At 48.2% G+C, this 21880-nt stretch overlaps 1 protein-coding gene across 1 annotated transcript; it reads right to left on the reverse strand.

The window, feature by feature from the left end:
• Positions 1 to 1343: 1343 nt before the first annotated feature.
• Positions 1344 to 21758, reverse strand: JPT2 (Jupiter microtubule associated homolog 2). The gene is made up of 5 exons (XM_010387824.2): positions 21659 to 21758; positions 14805 to 14953; positions 7936 to 8078; positions 4857 to 4905; positions 1344 to 3924 (listed from the first exon to the last, which is right to left on the reverse strand). Exons 1-5 carry the CDS (start codon positions 21700 to 21702, stop codon positions 3737 to 3739), a joined length of 573 nt encoding a protein of 190 aa, XP_010386126.2. The 5' UTR covers positions 21703 to 21758; the 3' UTR covers positions 1344 to 3736.
• Positions 21759 to 21880: the final 122 nt, after the last annotated feature.

Below are 21880 nucleotides of genomic sequence, written 5' to 3' on the forward strand. Positions count from 1 at the left end.
TTCATGAGTTGAGTTTTAGAGAGCATCTTTAGATGGCACTTTGTAGCCACACATAAAACAGGAATATTTCAATGATGGATTTCAAGATGCTAAGGATTATGAGTGCAGAAGAAATTAAGCAGCCAGCACGGGAGGAGGCATCTACACGCTCACAGGGTGTGACCCACCAGGCACACCACAAAGATCATACAGCAAAGTTATCTGACATCAAAAGAGCCTGTGTATTCCTGGACAAGGCACGGGGCTTGAGGTGGCAACCCTTCGAGGTCTTCTTCACACCCTCACCCTGTACCAGGTGGCGCCATCCTGCATCCTTCTAGATTTGGCCAGTGCCAGGCCTCTGGAGACAGAGGAGTTGTGACTCTCAGAGGTTTCCATGCTTGCTGATGGCTTTGGCAGCCGCTAGAAATAGGAAACTTAGTGTGTCATTGCCTAGCCAGGTTCTTGGAATTCGCTCTACACCCTGTAGATGAACAAGTGAAAATGGTGTTTCAGTTAATGCATGTTGGTTTTCGTTCTCAAGCGTTGACTTTAATCTCATCTGGCCCCGATCTAGCAGGCAGAATGCTGTGGAGCCTTCTAGAGGGGGACTCTCAGGCTCATAGTCTGAGAAGTTTACCCTGAATCCACATAATGCCTGTAAGGATATTAACTATGTCTGAGGACATATGAAAACAGCTAATAAATCAGAAGGAAAGAAACTCATTTTTTTTTTTTTTTTTTGGACACAGGGTCTTGCTCTGTGTTCCAGGCTGAAGTACAGTGGCATGATCATCACTCACTACAGCCTCAACCTCCTGGTCTCAAGTGATCCTCCTGTCTCACTCAGCCTCCAGAGTAGCTGGGACTACAGGCATGCACCACCACACCCGGCTAATTTTAAAAAGTTTTTTTTTTTGTAGAGACAGGGTCCCAGTATGTCGTCTAGGCTGGTCTCAAACTCCTGAGCTCAAGTAATCCTCCCACCCTGGCCTCCCAAAGACCCAAAGACTAGAGGCCCGAGCCACCATGCCCACCTGTTTTCTTGACATGACTTGAATATGACAAGCTCTCTGCTTCTCCTCACCTATGCATTGCAAGCCAGGTCAGAGGCAGGTTAAACACCTTAAGGATATGTTAGGACAAGTGGCATACAAGGGAAAAAAAACCCTTCACTTAAGTTACAGAAACAGAAAACAAAACTGGCTTATTCCCCCAATTGTTCTACTCAAAGCTTTGAGAAGATTAATTCTGGCATCCTCTGGCTAAAGGCAAAACAATGAAACAAAACAGGCAAACCCTTTCAGCAAGAAGAGCTGTGGGGGAAGGGACTGTAAGGGACACACACAACTGACAGCAAAGGCTCTGAGCACATGTTTGCTAAGTTTAATTCAACTGTTACACCCCATTCTGCCTTGTAAAAATAACAAAACGCTCCTATCAAAATGACATTGTGATGTGAGTACAGGCTTTTTGTTTTGGTATAGCTCTAGAAAAATGTTGGCAGCGAATGCACTTAAGAAAAGTGTTAAGGCTTAATACAAATACAGACAAGTCATTTCTCAGTGCAGCTTAGAGGGTGAGGACAGGATGCTAGGTTTTAAACCTTCCAAATACAGGCAGTCCCCAACATACAGACATACAGAACACCTCCCAAATGCAAATGACAGCCACAGAGCAGGACTTGCATGTGCAGGAACTCCTCTTCTCCCGGTGACCAGACGAAGCACTCTGAATCCCGCCCCACAGCCGCGCAGAGGGAAAGAAGGCAGGACAGATGCGAGAGAAGTAACGTCAGGGGCTCCGTCCCAGCCGCCCAGAGGCTTCTGCGAAAGTTCCTATTTTCCTCATTCCCATCTCTGGTTTCTCCCACCACCCAGAAGTCCCTGCCAGGAGCAGAAGTAAAGAGTTTTTCCTCTCACCTAGTGGACAGCAGGGGCTGGGAGAATCACAGGGCCCAGTATGGTCATGTCCTATTTCTTCCTGGCAATCTGATTTGGAATTCGTGAATCATTTTCTCAATTAAAAAAAAGAAGTTATAAATGGTAGTTCATTTCCACCATTAAACTGTTTCCTTTTAAGTTGCATCAATGACTTTGAAGCTAAACCACATGAGGTGTGTGTAGAGTCACACAGTGTTTCTTGGCTCCAAAGTCTACAGGCAATCAAAAGGGGGGAGCTGTCTTTGGTTGACAAAGCCATGTGCAGACCCCTCAGCGTGCCAGGTGTAGGAAGGGGAGCTTGGCAGGCAGCTTCTGCAGGCACTTAAGCACTGAGGCAACATGAGCCTAACTGGACATGGCTGCTGCTTTTCTAAAGTTTAATAATGATGATGTTTCTAGCACCAAGTATTAGCTTTATAGGCACTCAGAGCAAAGCTGCCACCACCCAGACATTCTCCTCTGTTAACAGATGCCCACCCAAGCACAGCATGAGAACTGAGCCTGCAGCCCTTTAGGGAGATGGGAAGGGGCTTCTGCCTGAAGATGAAAGCAACACCACCTTTGCCATCCCGTAATAGCTGAGTGAGCAAAGCTCAGGGAATTGGACAGGTGTGACTTTGCTACTGAACGCTTTCATCTCCTGGCCTAAGGTCTGTAGTCTCTTCCGGAAGCTTGTGAGTTAGATCCAGAGGTTTATAAAGCTTTGTAGAGGGTGGCCTACACAGCTCTTCTTCCTCTTTGGTGTACCTGAACAATGGACTTTTTTCTGGAAAGGTGTCAGAAACAGACCAGAGTCAACAATCATTTATGTAAAGCTGGTATTTAAAAATAGCTTTTTAGATATTATTAAAGAATCCAAACCTAAGAACCCAAGGTTCCCAAGCATCTCTTCTTTCCACCAACCAATTAAGGAATAAAGACAGACACAGGAAGAACTTAAGCCACTTACTTAGATGTATCTGAATAGATTTTGAAAGTCCCACAGAGGTCAGTAGGCCTCATTTATGGGAAGAACTGTGGCTTGTGAAGGGAACTGTCTACCTCATTGGAGAACAACAAAGGCCTAGACTTAAGGCTGATAAGAGGGAAAAAGGAAGAATTCACAAGCAAAACTGGCATGTAAAGGACCAAGACCAGCCCTATGACATGAGATCAGATCAGGCCGAGGTTTCAGATAGCAGGAACTGGGCACTTCAGAGGGTCAGGGCACCAAAAAAATCTTCCATAAAGCAAAAGACAGATAACAACTATTTGGTTTTTTGAAAGCTGCCGAGGAAGAGCAATCAAGATGTTTCAAGAAAAGACTGCAGAACAAATACACTGGGGGTAAAATGAAGGGGGGACGCTGGATTCAGCAGCCGTGGTCTCCAGAATGGAAGCCGTTCTGCTAAGAGGTCAATATACTGTTAGTGTTTCTGCTTACGCCGCCTCCATTCCACAGCAGCGGCAGACAGGTTGTTTTGGTTTCTTTCAGTCATTCCTAGACATCCAATCAGCTGGCAGACTGCTGATCCAAGGACCATGCCCTGCCCCACCTCCCCACCCTCACCCCACTTCCAGTTCCTCTCAAACCTGGACTACACACGAGCGATGGTTGGGGTGCCCCATTTCATCTCCACAGAGGCACCTCCCAGCCGTCTGGAAGGCACGGGTCTCCAGGCAGCTCTCAAGACGGCCGTGGAGACGCTGAGCAGCCAGGCTCACACACGACTAACCCTCTTCCCACCCCGCTCATTTGGGCAAAAGGAAATTAAAACATTGCTACCCTATCTCTTGAGTTTCTGGTCTGGCTCCAGGTGGAGCAGTGGCTTCTCTTAGTAGAAGGAGATGCTGGATTTGCCTCCCGGCGGGTTTAGGACCTTGTTGTGAGAGCGAGGCCGCGGCCCCAGCCGGGGCTCATGGCTGTCGACTGTGGGCGTGGGCTCCTGCTCCTTGGCGAGGCCTGCTTCTTTGGCGCTGCCTTTCTCACCTGGCTGTGCTCCAGCTGGGATGCTTGTTGCTGCTGTGGGACACAAAGTTAGCACACCATTGCGTTAGAGGCAACCCGTGACCCTGACAGGCAGGCTGCAGAAATAAACAGTGTGTCATAGAGTAACTTGCAAGAAATTCACGCTGTAACTGGGAAAGAGAAGACAATACAGACAGGCTTTTCATCTGGTACCCAAGCAACTCATTGCAATTAGCAGATGCAGTTTTGAAATGGGCATAAAGTTGGGGCTTGCTACTATAAATACTCCTTGATTTCTTCCTAAGTGAATTGTTTCTTCATATTGCTTGTTAGATACCATTTCTTCCATCTCAAGCTTCCTGAGAGTGACCATGAGGAGGAGAGCAAATGTGTCCTAGCCGAGGGCTTAGCGAGGCAAAGGCAGGCCCTGTGGCTGTTACACTGGGCTTTTCCAAGGTGAATGAAATCCCACAAATCTTGGTCATTAGTTAAGGGAAATGGAGACCCAAAGGCAGAAACCGATGCCCAAGGTCAGGCTAAAGGGCCGCAGGGAGAGTCGAAGTCTGCCGCTAAGCCTGAGCAGTGGCTCACTCCCGGGGGTGACCCACCATGGAGACACCCTCCCCATTCCTCATCCCTCCCCTGGGCCCCTCTCTTCTCGATTAGTTCTGCCAGCTCTGCGCTTGGCCTTGAGTAAGTGGACTGTAAGTTTGGGATGCCTGCCCTTCACTACACAGATCCGTTTCTGGGAGACGACCCCATGGCCCTGGGCCTAGGCTGATGAGCAAGACAACAAAGTCCCAAGGTTTCACCGCAGCCTTCTTCAAATGCGGAATCCTCTTGCAGTGGACACACCCGAGCTTATTTTAATCAGGTGGCCTGGAAGGTGCAGAGAAAGACTCTCTTTCATTCTCAGGGGACACAGCAGCAGCTCTTCCAGAAAGAATGAGGCCACTCAAGAGAAGAGAAAGAAAACAAAAGCTCACCTGTAAGATCCGATTGTGGTCCTTCTCCTTCATATAAGAAAACATGATCCTGCAACAGGCAAACCACCAAGTCAGGACTCACTCAGAAAATTTTACCCTCATTGAAATGGACAATGAAAACCAGGGCATATAATCTTTTAATTTACAAAAATGTTTGTGTGTCTGACCTCAGTCCCTGCAAACCCTCTACAGATTATTCTGAAACAAATCTGGTATTTCATTTATCCATACAAATTTCAAGATGTAGCTCTTAAAAACATCCTCTAAAAAGTAACAATAACACCCTCAAAACTGCAAATATTAATGATTCCTTACATATCAAAGTCAATTCTCTTTTTTTTTTGGAGACAAGAGTCTTGTTCAGTCACTAAGGTGGGAGTGCGGTGCTGTGATCTCGGCTCAGTGCAGTCTCTACCTCCTGGGCTGAAGCGATCCTCACACCTCAGCCTCCCGAGTAGTGAGGACTACAGGCGTGAGCCACCACACTCGGCTATTTTTTGTATTTTTTGTAGAGACATGGTTTTTGCCACGTTGCCCAGCTCGTCTCAAACTCCTGGGCTCAAGTGATCTGCCTGCTTCAGCCTCCCAAAGTGCTGGGAGTATAGGCGTGAGCCACTGTGCCCAGCCTCAAAGTCAATTTTTCAAATACTTGGCATAATATTTTCAAGGTTCATCCATGCTGTAGCGTGTGTCAATGCTCCATTCCTTTAATATTCCATTGTATGGACAGACCACATGTTGTTTACCCAGTCATCTGTGGATGGACGACTGAGTCATTCACGCCCTTGGACTACTGTGAATAATCCTGGTGCAAGGATCTAGTGTTTGACTCCTTGTTTTCAAGTCTTTTGAGTACACACTTAAGAGCAGAATTATTTGGTTATGTGGTAATCCTGCTTAATTCTGAAGAACTGGCAGTATCCACAGCCATTGCACCATTTTCCATTCCCACCAGCAATGCATGAGGGTTCCAGTTTCTCCGCATCCTCACTAACTCTTATTTTCCATTTTTACATCAAACGATCTGAGCAGGCATGCACTGGCAAATCACGGGTTTCTGATGTGCATGTCCCCAATTACTAATGACACTGTGCATATTTTCAGGTGGTTTTTGGCTGCTTGTATCTCTTCTTTGGAGCAATGTACATTCAAGTCTACCGCCATTTCTGAATCGGGTTTGTTATTTTGTTGTTGAGTTGTAGGCATTCTTTATATATTCTGGATAGTAGATAGTAGTAACCCCTTATCAAATATGATTTGCAAATATTTTCTCCCATTTTGTGGGTTGCCTTTTCACTTTTTTTTTTTTTTTGAGACAGTCTCACTCTGTCTCCCAGGCTGGAGTGCAGTGGCGTGATCTTGGCTTACTGTGCCCACTGCCTTCCGGGTTCAAACAGTTCTCCTGCCTCAGCCTCCTGAGCAGCTGGGACTACAGGCACCCGCCACCACGCCCAGGTCCTTTTTACTAGTAGAGATGGGGTTTCACCATGTTAGCCAGGATGGTCTTGATCTCCTGACCTCATGATCCGCCTGTCTTGGCCTCCCAAAGTGGTGGGATTACAGGCGTGAGCCACTGCGCTCGGCCGAATTGCTGACTTTTAGGACATTTCTGATCTGGCCAAAGTTCAGCTTGTAGTAAAGCCCCCAAAGATACTTCCCAAAGAGATGCTCTCTTGAAAATAACTCAGACAGCATGGCTGGGCACAGTGGCTCACGTGTGTAATCCCAGCACTTTGGGAGGTTGAGGCAGGTGGATCACTTGAGGCCAGGAGTTCAAGACTAGCCTGGCCAACATGGTGAAACGCCATCTCTTCTAAAAATACAACAATTAGCCGAACATGTTGGTGCACGCCTGTAATACTGGCTACTTGGGAGGCTGAGGCAGAATTGCTTGAACCCGGGAGATAGTGGCTGCAGTGAGCTGAGATCGTGCCACCGCACTCCAGCCTGGGCCACAGAATGAGACTCTGTCTCAAAGAAAACAAACAAACAAAAAAACCCAACCAACCTCAGCAGAGTCTAACGGGTCCTGTAAGACTTTACAATGGAAAGAGATGTCGCTGCAGAGACGCCAGCACAAGAGAGATGTAGGGCAATCTAAACCAGGCTGGCCGCAGTCGACACTCTCATCCACTCATGTCCTCTCCTTTCTGTCTACATTTCCATTTCAATTCTTCAATGGGCCATCTTCCAGCATATAAGCCGATAAATGTGCAGCAGTTTTCTAAGCTTAAGTAACTCCAGAAATGGTTACGAATTTTATTTTAAGAATTTTCTGCTTTAGGGAACTAGACCATATTTTTTAACCACAAAAAAGGTAGAAAAGTGAATAAACATATTTTAAAATATTGCTAATTATGTTAGTAATAAATCCTGGCCTTTCTTACTGACGAATGGTGGCTGCAGTAAACCCTAGAAATGTTATGCCACCACTCAAACTAATGTCCAAGCTAAGGCAGTGCAGGCTCTGGTCCTCAGGGAAGCTGAGACTGGCCTAGGCAAGCCCTCCACCATAGCCCAGGGAGGCTGCAGATCTAACTGATCATTGCTCAGGCGTTCCTCTCCTTTCCAGGTCTCGTCTTATTCTACTGATGCCATTACTGGGTCAGAGGCGTCAGCTACAGTTCAGTCAAGTGCTGACAATCTGCACAGGTAACCAGTTGAGGACCTCAACTGTGTGGGGAAAAGCCCATCAAAAAAGAACTGTCGCTTTTCCTTTCCAAGATGAAACAGGAAGAGTGGAAGACGGACAAGGGCCCGGCTCCTCTGCTGCACATTCTGTTCCCTCTCTTCTCCGCGCCCCACAGCGCTGCAGTGAGGAGCCGCCGCAGCCCGTGGGCATCCGCCACCGGCACAGGAGCAGCTTACCCCACAGCTTCAGTCAGCACAAGGCTGGACTGTTTCCTGGGTGACGCAGGGGAACTTCCAAACTCGATGACTAATGCTTTTGCATCCAGGACAATCCACATCACCCACAATGATTCTCCCTAAAAACATGTCACATCTGCCTTGGAGCCTTCTTGGAAAGAGTACCTGGCATACCTGCTGCTGCTCTGTCATGTCGGAATGCTGTCCGTACCTTGGGTTTGTTTGGGTGTGCCAAGCGTGAAGTGGCAGTCACCGGAGACCCAAAAATGTCACTGGTCTTCCCTCCAGGTGGGTTCAGGTGCTGTCGAGTCTGCACGGGCGTTGATTCGTCAAAGATACCACTTCCTTTACCCCCTGCAGAAACCATCACAGAACACTGAGCAACCAGACGTCCATCGCACCCCCCACACCTGCAGGGCTTTACAGACCTCCTCTCATAGTAACCCCTAGTGCCAGCCCTGAGCTCCAGGCCAACAGGGCAGGATGCTCAGACCGAAACCCCTGAAGATCTATGTCAAAACCACGGCTGTATCAGGGGCCTGCCTGCAGCCCTCATGTCTAGAACTGAGCTGATCTAGGCTGGCCTCTAGAGGTGAGATGGCATCCAACTGCAGATTTTCCCTCGAGAATTTCCTTAACTTTGAACACTTCATGCTTTCCTGTTGGTGCTGGTCACAAAACCCATGAAGAGTTCTTCAGTAGATTAAAAATAAACAGCTAAATGTTTAAGTCACACAGATAGAATTTTGAATTTAATAACATGCCCTATTCAAGGGAAATCTGCCACCCTGAAAATATTTATTAGTCATTCTTCTGACCTCATTCTGGCCGGTACTTCCAGCGACTAGATATGTCAGCAAATTACAGACACGTAACATCTTTGTTGCCAACTGTAAGTGACTTGATAAGCCATAATGAAAGTGTGCATCTAAGATGTAACTTCCTAGTAGCAGGTGACTAAGGGATAGATGTTCAGCATAAATGCCTGTGCCCAATGTTCTACAGAAAGATGGCTACCCTGTGGGATCAACGGACCACCTCTTCACTCAGCAAACACCAAGCACCCGCTTTTGACAAAGTGCTAAACGGAGGTTGGTGTCATTAAAATCATGCCCTTGGTGCACCAAGAACTCATAATCTAAGAGGAAAGATGATGCATTCTGCTAACTTGCTGTGTGATCCTGTGAAAGTTACTTGGCCTTTGTGTGTCCCACAGTCCTCATCTGTGGAATGGGGATAATAAAAGGACTCCCTCACAGGACTGGAAGAAAGCTCAGTGAGTTACTGTAGCCGTATGTCAAATGCTTACAACAGTGCCTGGGATGGAAATAAACATGTTAGCCCTATTTTCTTTTTTTTTTTTTGAGACGGAGTCTCGCTCTGTCACCCAGGCTGGAGTGCAGTGGCGCGATCTCGGCTCACTGCAACCTCCGCCTCCCGGGTTCATGCCATTCTCCTGCCTCAGTCTCCCGAGTAGGTGGGACTATAGGCCTCCGCCACCGCGCCCAGCTAATTTTTTTTGTATTTTTAGTAGAGACGGGGTTTCACTGTGTTCGCCAGGATGGTCTCGATCTCCTGACCTCGTGATCCACCCACCTCGGCCTCCCAAAGTGCTGGGATTACAGGCGTGAGCCACCACGCCCGACCGTTAACCCTATTTTCTATGCACTCATAAAGAGATCTATACGCACTGTCCAGTGAAAACACAAGGGTGCAGACCATCCATACAGCATGCAATGTTTTCATGTAAAAGCGGGGGGTGTTCTTATTTGCTTTTATCTGAAGAAAAGCAGTTACCTACAGGGGATACTGACATGTGTGAAGAAACAGGACTGCGGGAATGCAGGGGCTCCACACTGCTTAACACAGTCTCCTTTTTTTGTTTACAGAGTTTTGATCTTTTGCATTTTCTTTTTTTTTCTTTTTTTTTTTGAGATGGAGTCTCGCTCTGTTGCCCAGGCTGGAGTGCACTGGCGCGATCAGGGCTCACTGCAAGCTCCGCCTCCCGAGTTCACGCCATTCTCCTGCCTCAGCCTCCCGAGTAGCTGGGACTACAGGCGCCTGCCACCTTGCCCGGCTAGTTTTTTGTATTTTTTTAGTAGAGACGGGGTTTCACCATGTTAGCCAGGATGGTCTCGATCTCCTGACCTCGTGATCCGCCCGTCTCGGCCTCCCAAAGTGCTGGGATTACAGGCTTGAGCCCCCGTGCCCGGCCGATCTTTTGCATTTTCTGTTCTCGAAAAATTAAATTTTGTAAATTGATTTATTTAACTTAAAGAGAGTTTATTCATGTGTAATGATTGAGGACAGCCCACCTGGAAACACCAACTCCAAAGGAATGGAGTCAGTGTTCTGAAGTAGGGACATTAAGAGTTTCATTTATATAGGCAGGGACAGAGGAGCTTTTAGCAGGACTACAACTTTTTTCACACACAGTTAGTGTATAGTTACAGCAATCTGGTTACAGGAAAAAAATACATTTTTAACGGTTACTTCCTAGTGTTAACAATCCACACTGCTCCACAGAAGCAACCAGATGAAGAGCCCATGCCTGCTCGTGTGAAGATGAGGCTCGGCTGGGGGTCTGTGCACCTGCTCATCTTCAGACCCTCTTGAGGGCCCCACTGCTGGGGTGGGGCCTAAAGCAGGGTGGCTTTCTGGGACACCAGTTCTAGGAGCACAGAGCGCATTGACAAGGAGGACTGTAACAGAGTACAGCAAGTGGGGGCTCGGGCGGGAGCGTGTCTGCCTTTTGCAGGTGGTAACAGAACATCTGGGGATATGTGGGACTCGCCCTGCAGAAAAATGTGTACATTTTTCATATGACTTCATGGTGTTTATAAACCTTCTGAACCTCAGCCATGGACCTCCCAGGGACCCACAGTCCCCAAGCTTGAAACCCCTGGCCAGGGAAAGCAGTACAGCACAGTGGGGAGAGTGTCCTGTGGCCAGACTGCCTGGGTCAGAGTCTCTGCTCAGCTGCTCACTAACTGTGAGACTTCGGACAAGTTATGTCAACCTTCTTTCATCTCCATCTTCTTAACTGTAAAAAGGTAACAAACAAGCCAAGTGCATCGGCTCACACCTGTAATCTTAGCACAATGGGAGGCCAAGGTGGGAGGACTGCTTGAGTCCAGGAGTTCAAGACTAGCCTGGGAAACAAGTGAGAGCTTGTCTCTGCAAAAACATTTTAAAATTAGCCTGTGGTCCTGCTACTCAGAAGGCTGAGGTGGGAGGATTGCCTGAGCTCAGAAGTTGGAGACGGTGAGCTGTGATTCTGCCACTGCACTGAAGCCTGGGTGACACATTGAGACCCTGTCTCAAAAAACCAACAAAACAAAATAAAGTAATAAATAATAATACCTACCTAGGGTCACCGGTGAGGCTTAAACAAGTAAATTCAGGTGAAGTGGTTAGAACAGTCCTGGCCTGCTGAGTAAGCCCTTGGCAATGCTGCGGGGCTGTGTCAACAAGCACGTCAGGACTACAGGGCGGGGCGGAGAAACTAGGTGTGCAACCCCAGTACCACTGCACTGTTCCTGGCTGTGCTACAACAGCTTACTTTTTTTTTTTTTTTTTTTTTTTAACGTGACTCCAGCTTTTTCAAATAGAAGATAGTTTTTGGCCAAAGACACCACTCATTTTAAAAAAATAAACTGTGAAAGATAACACAGAAAAGTCTGAAAGACATTAACTATCACAAATAAGTACAGGGTAGACACCAGGTAACCATTGCCCAGGTCATTGAGAACAGTGCCTGTTCCCAGAAACTCCTGTGTTCCTTCCCTCTCACCCAAGGTCACCACACTCCTCAATTTTGTGGAAACCACAAACATTTTTACTACGTATACGTGCAACCCCAAACAATGTACCTCTGCTTCCGACCTTCTTAACTAGGAGGTCATACTGCATATGTCTATTGCCATTTTCCATGAAAAACAGATTCAGCTTTGAAGCAAGAAAACACGCCTAAATTCACTAATAATTGAAGACAACCTCGAGAGACGTTTTCTCCTCTTGCTAGACTTTCGATTTCCAAGGGCTCTGTGTTATTTTGTTTTTAAAAATATCATTTATTTATTTGGGAGATTGGGCCTCGCTATGTTGCCCAAGCCAGTTTCAAACTCCTGGGCTCAGGCAGTCCTCCCACCTCAGCCTCCCAAAATGCTGGGATGATAGGCATGAGCCACCGCACCTGGCCTACAAGATTTGTTTTAAAAAGCAAAACTAAAATATAAATACTGTTGGTGCAAATAAGCACATACGCAAGATAGGTAAACACCGGGCAATGCCTTGAAAAATTGGTTGGAAATATCTATCCATATTTTAAACTCATATACCATCTGATCCACCAATTCCATTTTGAAAAATTTATCCCAGTGGATACATTCAGGAGGTCAGTTTAAGGCACGGAATCTGGAGTCAGAAAAACCCCGATTCAAAGGCTAGCTCTGCTACTGACTAGCTTGGGATTTATGCATGCCAGTGACCTTTTCCCGGCCTCAGTATCCTCCTCTGTGAAAGGAGCAAAACCACCTACTCCTAGTTACAGCGAAGACCAAATGAAAAATACACATGTAAAGCACTCAGCACAGCCCCCGGTAAATATTAACAATTCATAGATGTCCGTCATCAATGCTAGAAGAGGAAAAACAATTCACGGAACATCTAAACCAGGCGACCAACAAAGAACACACAGACTACTGAAGATTCACTGAAACCCTAAATGGGAATTGATAAATGTTCGATGGCTATGATGTGGTCTGTTACACACACACTCAGCCTCTGCATACTTTTCTCAATCAGGCCGTGCAACTAGAGGGCTGTGGGGCTAGGTCTGTGTGACGAAGTGTAGAAAGAGGGCAGGACTCCAGATCTCGTTGCGTGGTGACCAGTTTCCCTTTCAGGCTTCCCTTGATAATACATCATAAACTGTCTTCGAAGAACACTGGAAGGATAGAAAAACTCCCAACAACCGTGAGAAGGACTGTGAGAAGCAGGAACCTGGCATGGGGACCCATGATAGCTGACACCACACACTGTGACCGGGAGTGGAGGCTGGCTCACCAGCTGCAAGGGGCTGGGCTCCCCCCGGGCATGAGACTATGTGGAATGGGCAAAGTAGTACCACCTGCCTTCCACAGAGCGCTCTAGAGACAGCTCCAGACATGATTCTGCTGAGTAGCGGCCAAGTGAGCAGACTCGTACACCTGGAAACACCTCAGTTAGGATTCTACCTTGCATGTGATGTATTTTATTCTGCTATCCTTTCTAAAAAGGACATGCAGGAGTCCTTGGGCCTAAATTCATAAACCGGAAACAATGAGAATGTTAGTCACTTAATAAAAAACACTCACTTCTCTAACTACATCCAAAAAAGCAACCAAACAGACCAAAAACAACAACAACAACAAAAAGGCAAGCAGCAAACCTAGCTTCGGCTGGGCACAAGGGTGCATGTCTGTAGTCTCAGCAATCTGAGAGACCAAGGTGAGCAGATGGCTTGAGCCCAGGAGTTCCAGACCAGCCTAGGCAACATGGTTAAACCCTGTCTCCACAAAAAATACCAAAAAAACTAGCTAAGCATGGTGGTGTACGCCTGCAGCCCCAGCCACTCAGGAGGCTGAGGTAAAAGGGCCACCTGAGCCTGGGAAGTCAAGGCTGCATGCAGTGAGTCATGATGGTGCCACTGCACTCCAGCCGGGGCGACAGAGTGAGACCCTGTCTCAAAACAGAAAAAAAAAAAAACAGAAGAAAAAACTAGCTTCTGGATCTACTGCTATTTTTCTCTACATTTGGTCAGGAAATATTGGTACCCCAAAACTGGGTGAGGTCGGGAGTGGATCTGGCTCTGATTCAGGACCTGCCTGACACAATGACACCTGAGCATGGCCTCTCAAACCTTCTAAGAATGGAAGAGACCGTGCTTTCCCCTCCTGTACAGACAGGGGAAAGCCATTCAGGTAACCTCCACTGTGTGGTTATTCAACTGGACAGTCTATCAGCCAAGAGAAACCTTTTTCTTTCTCTTTTTTTGAGACGGAGTCTAGCGTGATTTTGGCTCACTGCCACCTCCGCCTCCCGGGTTCAAGTGATTCTCCTGCCTCAGCCTTCTCAATAGCTGGGATTATAGGCGTGTACCGCTACACCCAGCTAATTTTTGTATTTTTAGTAGAAATGGAGTTTCGCCATGTCGGCCAGGCTGGTCTCAAACTCCTGACCTCATGATCCACCCACCTCAGCCTCCCAAAGTGCTGGGATTACAGGCATGAGCCACTGTGCCCAGCTGATAAATCTTTTTCTTTTCTCTTTTCTTTTTTTTTTGAGACGGAGTCTCGCTCTGTCACCTAGGCTGGAGTGCAGTGGTGCGATCTCGGCTCACTGCAACCTCTGACTCCTGGGTTCACACCATTCTCCTGCCTCAGCCTCCTGAGTAGCTGGGACTAAAGGTGCCCGCCACCACGCCCGGCTAATTTTTTTTTTCTTTTTTTTTTAGTAGAGGTGGGGTTTCACCGTGTTAGCCAGGATGGTCTCGATCTCCTGACCTCGTGATCCGCCAGCCTCAGCCTCCCAAAGTGCCAAGAAACCTTTTTCAAAGAGTCCCTCCCACTGTAACCACTAGGAGGTGGGGTAAATACTGAAGAACTATGTAGATGTGTGCTAGATCAATTCTTCCTTGTTAAGAGTTTCAATCCCACTGATAATCTGATTAAAAACACTTTCCCTCCCTAGGAAAAATGTTTAAATGCACAATTTGCACGTAATTTCAGGAACCTCAAGGGGGTCGATGGAACAACTGGGAGCGGCTCCCTGGCAGGAACCAGAAGCCCTTGTCCACCTTTGTGTCCTCAGTGCCTGCATTCAACCAAAGTCTCGAGAACAGATGGAGAATTCAAGACTACTCAAGCCACCTTCAAGAGAGAAAGTACAAATCAGAACATTTTCATTTTGGAAGAACTCTGATGACAAGTAATTACCTGAACCAGAAAATATGGGAAAGGATCAGTATAAACAAACAGAAAATATTTTCAAAAGAGAATCGTAGAGGCCAAAGGATGAAGGATTTCCAAAGGCCCATACCTGGAGGATTTGTCCTTTTGGGTATGTTCTGAGGTTCTTCTGTTGGTCCAAAAATATTAGATGCCATCCTATTAGGCCTGCTGGAAGGAGTAGCTTCTTCTGGACTTCCAAAAAGATTGCTCGATTCTCCTCCTGGGGGCTTCATGGCCCTACAAGCACAGAGTACATGCCAATTACTGATGGCAGACCTGAAAGCTTGTCACTGTGCAAGGATTTTGGCACAACTAGACAGGGTAAAAGTATTTTTTTTTTTTTTCTTTTTGAGACAAGGTCTTACTCTGTCACCCAGGCTGGAATGCAAGTGACTGATTTTGGCTCACTGCAACCTCTGCCTCCTGGGCTCAAGTAATCCTCCCACCTCAGCCTCCTGAGTAGCTGGGATTACAGGCACCCGCCACCACAGCTGGCTAATTTTTTGTATTTTTAGTAGAGATGGGGTTTCGCCATGTTGCCAAAGTTAGTCGTCTCGAACTCCTAAGCTCAAGTGATCCGCCCACCCTGGCCTCCCAAAGCGCTGCGATTACAGGTATGAGCCACCACACCCAGCAAAAGTATTTTCTTAACATCTACTAAGAAATCACACACCACCATTAGTTAATACTGGTATGACTAGTTTACAGATGTCAGACTTTTCTTACTGCTCTTTAGGTTCCCAAAGTATTCTTTTTTTTTTTTTTTTTTTTTTTTTGAGATGGAGTCTCGCTCCATTGCCCAGGCTGGAGTGCAGTGGCACAATCTTGGCTCACTGTAACCTCTGTCTAGTGGGTTCAAGTGATTTTCCTGTCTTTGCCTCCCGAGTAGCTCAGATTATAGGTGTCTACCCCCACACCTGACTAGTTTGTTTGTTTGTTTGTTTTGTTTGAGACGGAGTTTCGCTCTTGTTGCCCAGGATGGAGTGCAATGGCGCGATCCTGGCTCACCGCAACCACCGCCTCCTGGGTTCAAGCAATTCTCCTGCCTCGGCCTTCTGAGTAGCTGGGATTACAGGCATGCGCCACCACACCTGGGTAATTTTGTATTTTTAGTAGAGACGGGGTTTTGCCATGTTGGTCAGGCTGGTCTCAAACTCCCGACCTTGGGTGATCCACCTGTGTCAGTCTCTCAAAGTGTTGGGATTACAGGTGTGAGCCACCGCACCCGGCTCTTGAAACACTTTTTATTGCAAAACTCAAACTTAAAAACTAATAAGGAATTGCCACAAAGCTCTATTCCCAGAGCATCTTCTACATTCGCAAACCCGTAAAACGCTGAATTCAGAACAACTGGAAAAACGTTTTAAATGCATTTGAGAAAGGCTTACTGAAAGTGAGATTTAAACCAGCGAGTGGCTCATGCTCTTTCACTGTTCCTAAGCGAAGGGACTGTCTGTGATCCCAGATGTTTAGAAACAAAGTCAGACCTCTGTATCCACGGGCTCTGCTTCCATGGATTCAAGCAACCTCAGATCAAAATGTCAGAAATAAAAGGATGGTTGCATCTATACTGAACATCTATATACTATTTTTCTGTCATTATTCCCTAGGTAATATGGTATAAGAACTATTTGCATAGTATTAGGTGTTGCAGGAAGTCAGGGACCCCGAACGGTATTACATGTAACCTTGTAACCTAGAGATGACTTAAAAGCATATGGGATGATGTGCATAGGTTATATGCAAACACTACACCACTTTATATCAAGGACTTACACATCCTTGGATTCCGGTATCCTGGGGGTCCTGGAACCAACTCCCTCAAGATACCCAAGGATGACTGTACTTTAAATTACAGGGCTCAACATCACACAAAAACTATGACATGAGGTTACATCTCACTGGACAGCTTTGCAAACACTGACCACTCAAGGTTTAGTTAACAAAAATAACACTTTCTCCTCAAAAGAGCTAGAAAGAGCGTTGAGGGCTCCTCGTGATTGGATGTGAATGGAATTCTCAGATCTCCTGCAGGAAGGCAGAGAGTGCCTCAGTCTCCGCCTGCAGAGACCTACGGGCTGGCTACTCTACCCTAAAAGCCAAGCGTGTGCTGGCAGACCTCTGAAGTGGTGCCCAGGGCCCCTGTCCACCCAGGAGGTTGGGGGAGGTGGATGCCAAACTTCCTGTCAGCAGTCGCCATTTCTTGGAGGATTTGAGGAGGGAGAAAAAAAGACAGGTACACTGGAGAAAAATTATTTTTTAAAATACAAAAATTAGCCAGGTGTGGTGGAATGCACCTGTAGTCCCAGCTACTCGGGAGGCCGAGGCAGGCTTGAGCCCAGGAGGTCAAAGCTGCAGTGAACCATGATTGTATCACTGTACACCAGCCTGGGCGAAAGAGTGAGACCTTGTTTCAACAAAAGGAAAAAAAATAAAGGGTGGTTGCGAGGGGTGACTTAACAAGATTTTAGGTGAGGTGCTCTGATAGTGGCCATAAGGCCATCTGACTTCCATATCCATTTTTGAATCACACAGCCCTGGTAATTCTGCATGCTTTCTTTTTGAGACGAAGTCTCGCTCTTGTTGCCCAGGCCAGAGTGCAACAGCACAATCTCGGCTCACTGCAACCTCCACCTCCTGGGTTCCAGCAATTCTCCTGCCTCAGGCTCCCAAGTAGCTGGGACTACAGACGCCCATCACCACACCCGGCTAATTTTTCTATTTTTAGTAGAGACGGGGTTTCACCATGTTGGCCAGGTTGATCTTGAACTTCTGACCTCAGGTGATCCGCCCACCTCAGCCTCCCAAAGTGCTGGGATTACAGGCATGAGCCACTGCGTCTGGCCTATTTTATTTTTTTGAGATGGAGTCTTGCTCTGTTACCAGGCTGGAATACGGTGACGCGATCTCAGCTCACTGCAACCTCCACCTCCCAGGTTCAAGCAATTCTCCTGCCTCAGCCTTCCAAGTAGCTGGGATTACAGGTGCGCATCACTGTGCCTGGCTATTGTTTTGTATTTTTAGTACACATGGGGTTTCACCATGTTGGCCAGGCTGGTCTCACACTCCTGACATCAAGTGATCCGCCTGCCTCGGACTCCCAGAGTGCTGGGATTATAGGCGTGAGCCACTGTGCCCAGCCAATTCTGCATGATTTTTCTTGACTAGTGTAGCAGGTCTATACATGCGTGGGTCTCTACAGTTCTCTCTTTGGAAATAAGGGATGAAGGTCTGTAATCTTTAGAACTGAACAGAATTTATCATCAAGTCTCATGTGAGCTGAGCATGAGCTATAATTCCTTTTACTGACTTATCTGAAACATGGCTCTTCTCTCAAGCCCTCAAGGTGCCACAAACTGTCAGATCCAATTCCAGGTAGACTCGCCTTGACTGCAAGCTCTCTAGGACTCTTTCCTGACCCCACACTCCCTGCATTCACAGTCTCCTGCCTCCTCTGCCTTTCACCCTTGCTTCCGTTCAACCTGCACATTTCTTGAGCACCACCACTGGCAATCCTTCCCCAGACGCTGTAGATGGAGGAAGGAGCAAGTCCTCACCCCGGAGGAGCTTCAGGTTTAAACAGGAGAGCTGGAGCTATCACAGGTGGTTTCAGGGACAGGAGAGCTGGAGCTATCACAGGTGGTTTCAGGGTCCGTGTGAGTGACGTGACAGACACCAGGTGCCATCAGGGCTCCAAAATTCGGAAGAGGTGAAACCCAAATTGAGTCTGTGGCCTCCATGTGGAAAGGGTACCAATGGGCGCAGGAGGTGAGTGGTAGTTACTTGAAATGACTAGTGTTACTTTGGGATGAAAGGAAATACAATATTTAACATTGTTCTATGTGCTTTTCTGAATTTTATTTGAAAACAAGCAAAGAAAAAAAAGTGGTACCAAAGAATGTTTTAGCAGAAATGATGGCACATACAGACCCAGCCCGAGGGAAGGGGCAGCGGCCATCTCGATCACAAAGGCAACAGGTCCTACTGCAGGTTTCACACAGACTGCAGGACTGGGCTGCCTCAAAGGGGTCTCGGATGAATGGAACTGAGTGTTCAATAGACCTTTCAATCAAAACAGCCCAACAACAATGGCGCAGTGTGGCCTTCTCTAGGCTACAGGCACACTTACCACCATGACACTAGTAGGGGGAGGGGAATGCTAGAACTCACACATTTGGGGACAAATTCACAATGTGGGTGGGGGGTGCATCCCAATTGTTTTTTGCCTCTTGTAGTACCCCTTCAATATATTTCAGTGAAGATATTCAAAACACACAACAGAAACTCAAGTGCACAGGAGAAGAAAAACTTCACACAGCTGGAGTGGACTGCAGCACTGGAGAGGGAGGGAAAACCTGTGTGGTCCTCCTTGGGGGGGATCTCCATGCTCCTGACCCTCTCTAACAGTTCATCCCCGAGTTTCAGAAAGGATTAGGGGACCGGTCAGTCTTAAAGAGAAGCAGTGAGAAATAAACTCAGATTAAATTCCTTACAAATATCAATGTTACAGCTTAAAGGAAGATCTCAGGTTAATCATGGCTAAAGCATAATGCTTTTACAAAATCCCTTTAACACAAGATAATCCCTCAGTAAGAAAATAAGAGATGTAAGGTCTCAAGAGAGGAAAACCTGGGTAATCTTACAGCCACCACTTGATTCCCTTCACAGCAAAACAAAGTGTGACGCTTACAAGGCACCCGCCCTGCAACTCAACCCCATTCAGATGAATGGCAAACGTGCAACTTCCGGTGGACCCCAAGCAGAAGCTTCCAGTGATATCTCATCAGTCCAGTTCAGACCAGCTTTCCTTCCTCACCATCCTAAAAGGAAGATCTTTCTCCCTTTCCCAACATCCTGTCCAGAAACGAATCTCCCAAAGTAGTGTGAATCTGACTTTAGCACCGCACCTCTGCAGCTAACTTGTGGAGTGTGAAAGTCAACATAAAACATCGGTGTCACTCAGGGTGATAATAAACACCATTATTTACTGGGCAGCCAGTGCCAGGCGGCACAAACAAAAAGAAACGTACTAAATGCACACAACTGGGACAGGGCTGGGGACGCAGTTCCTCACGCCACTGGTGTGGGTGGTGCAAAACCCTGGCCATCAGGAACCAGAAACCAGATGCGCTCTGAGCACTAGAGTGTAAACTTCTGGGCCCACATTGGTGCAGACCTAGGTGTGAGAAATAATCACTGTTACATGGATTAAGGGCTGTTTTTTTTGAGACAGAGTCTCACTCTGTCATCCAGGCTGGAGTCCAGTGGTGTGATCTCGGCTCACTGTAAGCTCCACCCCGAGTTCACACCATTCTCCTGCCTCAGCCTCCGGAGTAGCTGGGACTACAGGCGCCCACCACCACAACCGGCTAATTTTTTTGTATTTTTAATAGAGACGGGGTTTCACCGTGTTAGCCAGGATGGTCTCAATCTCCTGACCTCGTGATCCACCAGCCTTGGCCTTCCAAAGTGCTGGGATTACAGGCGTGAGCCACCGTGCCCAGCCAGGGCTAATTATTTGGTTACAAGTATTACTGAATACTGACCTAACTCCCTCAAATCTAAAGGGTTTTTTTTTTTTTTTTTTGAAATGGAGTCTTGCTCTGTCGCCCAGGCTGGAATGCAGTGGCATGATCTCGGCTCCCTGCCACCTCTGTCTCTGGGTTCAAGTGATTCTCCTGCCTCAGCCTCTCCAAGTAGCTGGGCCCACAGGCACACGCCACCATGTCCGGCTCATCTTTGTATTTTTAGTAGAGACGGGGTTTCACCATGTTGGCCAGGCTGGTCTCAAACTCTCAACCTAAGGTGATCGCCCACCTCGGCTTCCCAAAGTGCTGGGATTACAGGCGTGAGTCACTGCGCCTGGCCAATCTAAAGCGTTTTTAATTTTAGCAAGTTGGAGCAATTCTTTTATTTAGTATTTATTCGATATAGTATTTGTCTTCACTTGATCTTAGCCAAAAGACCGAGAAGCAACATAGTATTTGTCTTAACCGCCACGGCACACACATTCTCTTCTACTTCTCCGGCGAGGCTGTGCCACAGAGGGGCTCATCATACAGAAAACCTCAGGCATCTGAAGACCCAAACTTCACAATGCAAGCTCACTGCTCAAGTGGACGAAGGACCCTGTAAGCTCTGTCACTCTAATTTATGTGAGTCCCAGTACCCAAGGAGTGCTTTAAAAGTTCAAAAACACGAGAAAAGTGTGCTGAGCGTTCCTGGCTGTTAAACATGAGTCAGGAAATCTTTGTCCCAATCCACTTCTTCCTACAGCGAAGCCCAGGAGCGCCATCCACCTTCCCAGGTTGAAGATTAAAGGAGACAGAACTGACTTCCCCAGACACCCTGGCTCTTTCCAAAGGAAGCGGACTCACATGAACTAGTGGAAGCGCGGCCATGGGCACGGCACAGGCCACACACACACCAGGGGCACGGGCAGGGAACACGGCCACACACACACGAAGGGGGCACCGCCAGACACCCCACAAACACACCGCCGCACACCCCTTAGGGGCACCCACCCCCCAAGGAACACGGACACGCACCCCACAGACTGGGCCGCACCCACGGGCACACCCCACCCCCGGGGAACCCCCCACGGAACTCACCCCACGGAACGCGGACGCCCAGGCGCGAGGGAGCGCAGCCCGCCCTCCACACAGCTTTGTTCCCAGAGCCCGGGCGCCCCTCCCCGCCCTCGGCCTCGGTCGCGGGCAGCTCTCCACAGCTCGGGCCTCGGCGAGCGGCCCCTCGAGCTTCGGGCCTCAGTCGGGCGGCGGCGGCGCAGAGAGGCGGGCGGCGGCCCTGGGGGCCTCTGTGAGGTCGCGTCGCCCCCTCAACCCCACCCCAACCCCACGCAACTCGTGGAGGCCCAGGGCTCGCCCGCTCCCGCCACGTGGTCGCGCTTCCCGCCTGCCTCCCGTGTGCCCCGCGCCGCACCTGGAGCCGGCGCGGCCGCCCTGGCTGTCCGGGCCCCGGAACATGTCGACCGCCGCCACCCTCAGCTCGCCGCGCCGTTCCCGCCCGCCCAGCACAGGTACCCAAGGCCGCCCGCCAGCGCCCATTGGGCGCCAAGACGCCAATCATCCCTCCGCAGCCTATCGGGGCACTGCCCCGTCCCTCACGCCCACCCCCCGACTACTTAGGCTTTGAACGGCTGGC

The sequence above is a fragment of the Rhinopithecus roxellana genome, chromosome 20 (assembly GCF_007565055.1).
Source record: "Rhinopithecus roxellana isolate Shanxi Qingling chromosome 20, ASM756505v1, whole genome shotgun sequence".
NCBI classification, from domain to species: Eukaryota; Metazoa; Chordata; class Mammalia; order Primates; family Cercopithecidae; genus Rhinopithecus; species Rhinopithecus roxellana.

Coding starts and splice junctions, on each gene's coding strand:
- JPT2 (XM_010387824.2), bottom strand. CDS start 21,702: ATGTTCCGGGGCCCGGACAGCCAGGGCGGCCGCGCCGGCTCCAG. Junction 8,079..14,804: donor CAAAAGGACAAATCCTCCAG/GTATGGGCCTTT, acceptor TGGTTTCTGCAG/GGGGTAAAGGAAGTGGTATC. Junction 3,925..4,856: donor ACCACAATCGGATCTTACAG/GTGAGCTTTTGT, acceptor TGTGTCCCACAG/CAGCAACAAGCATCCCAGCT.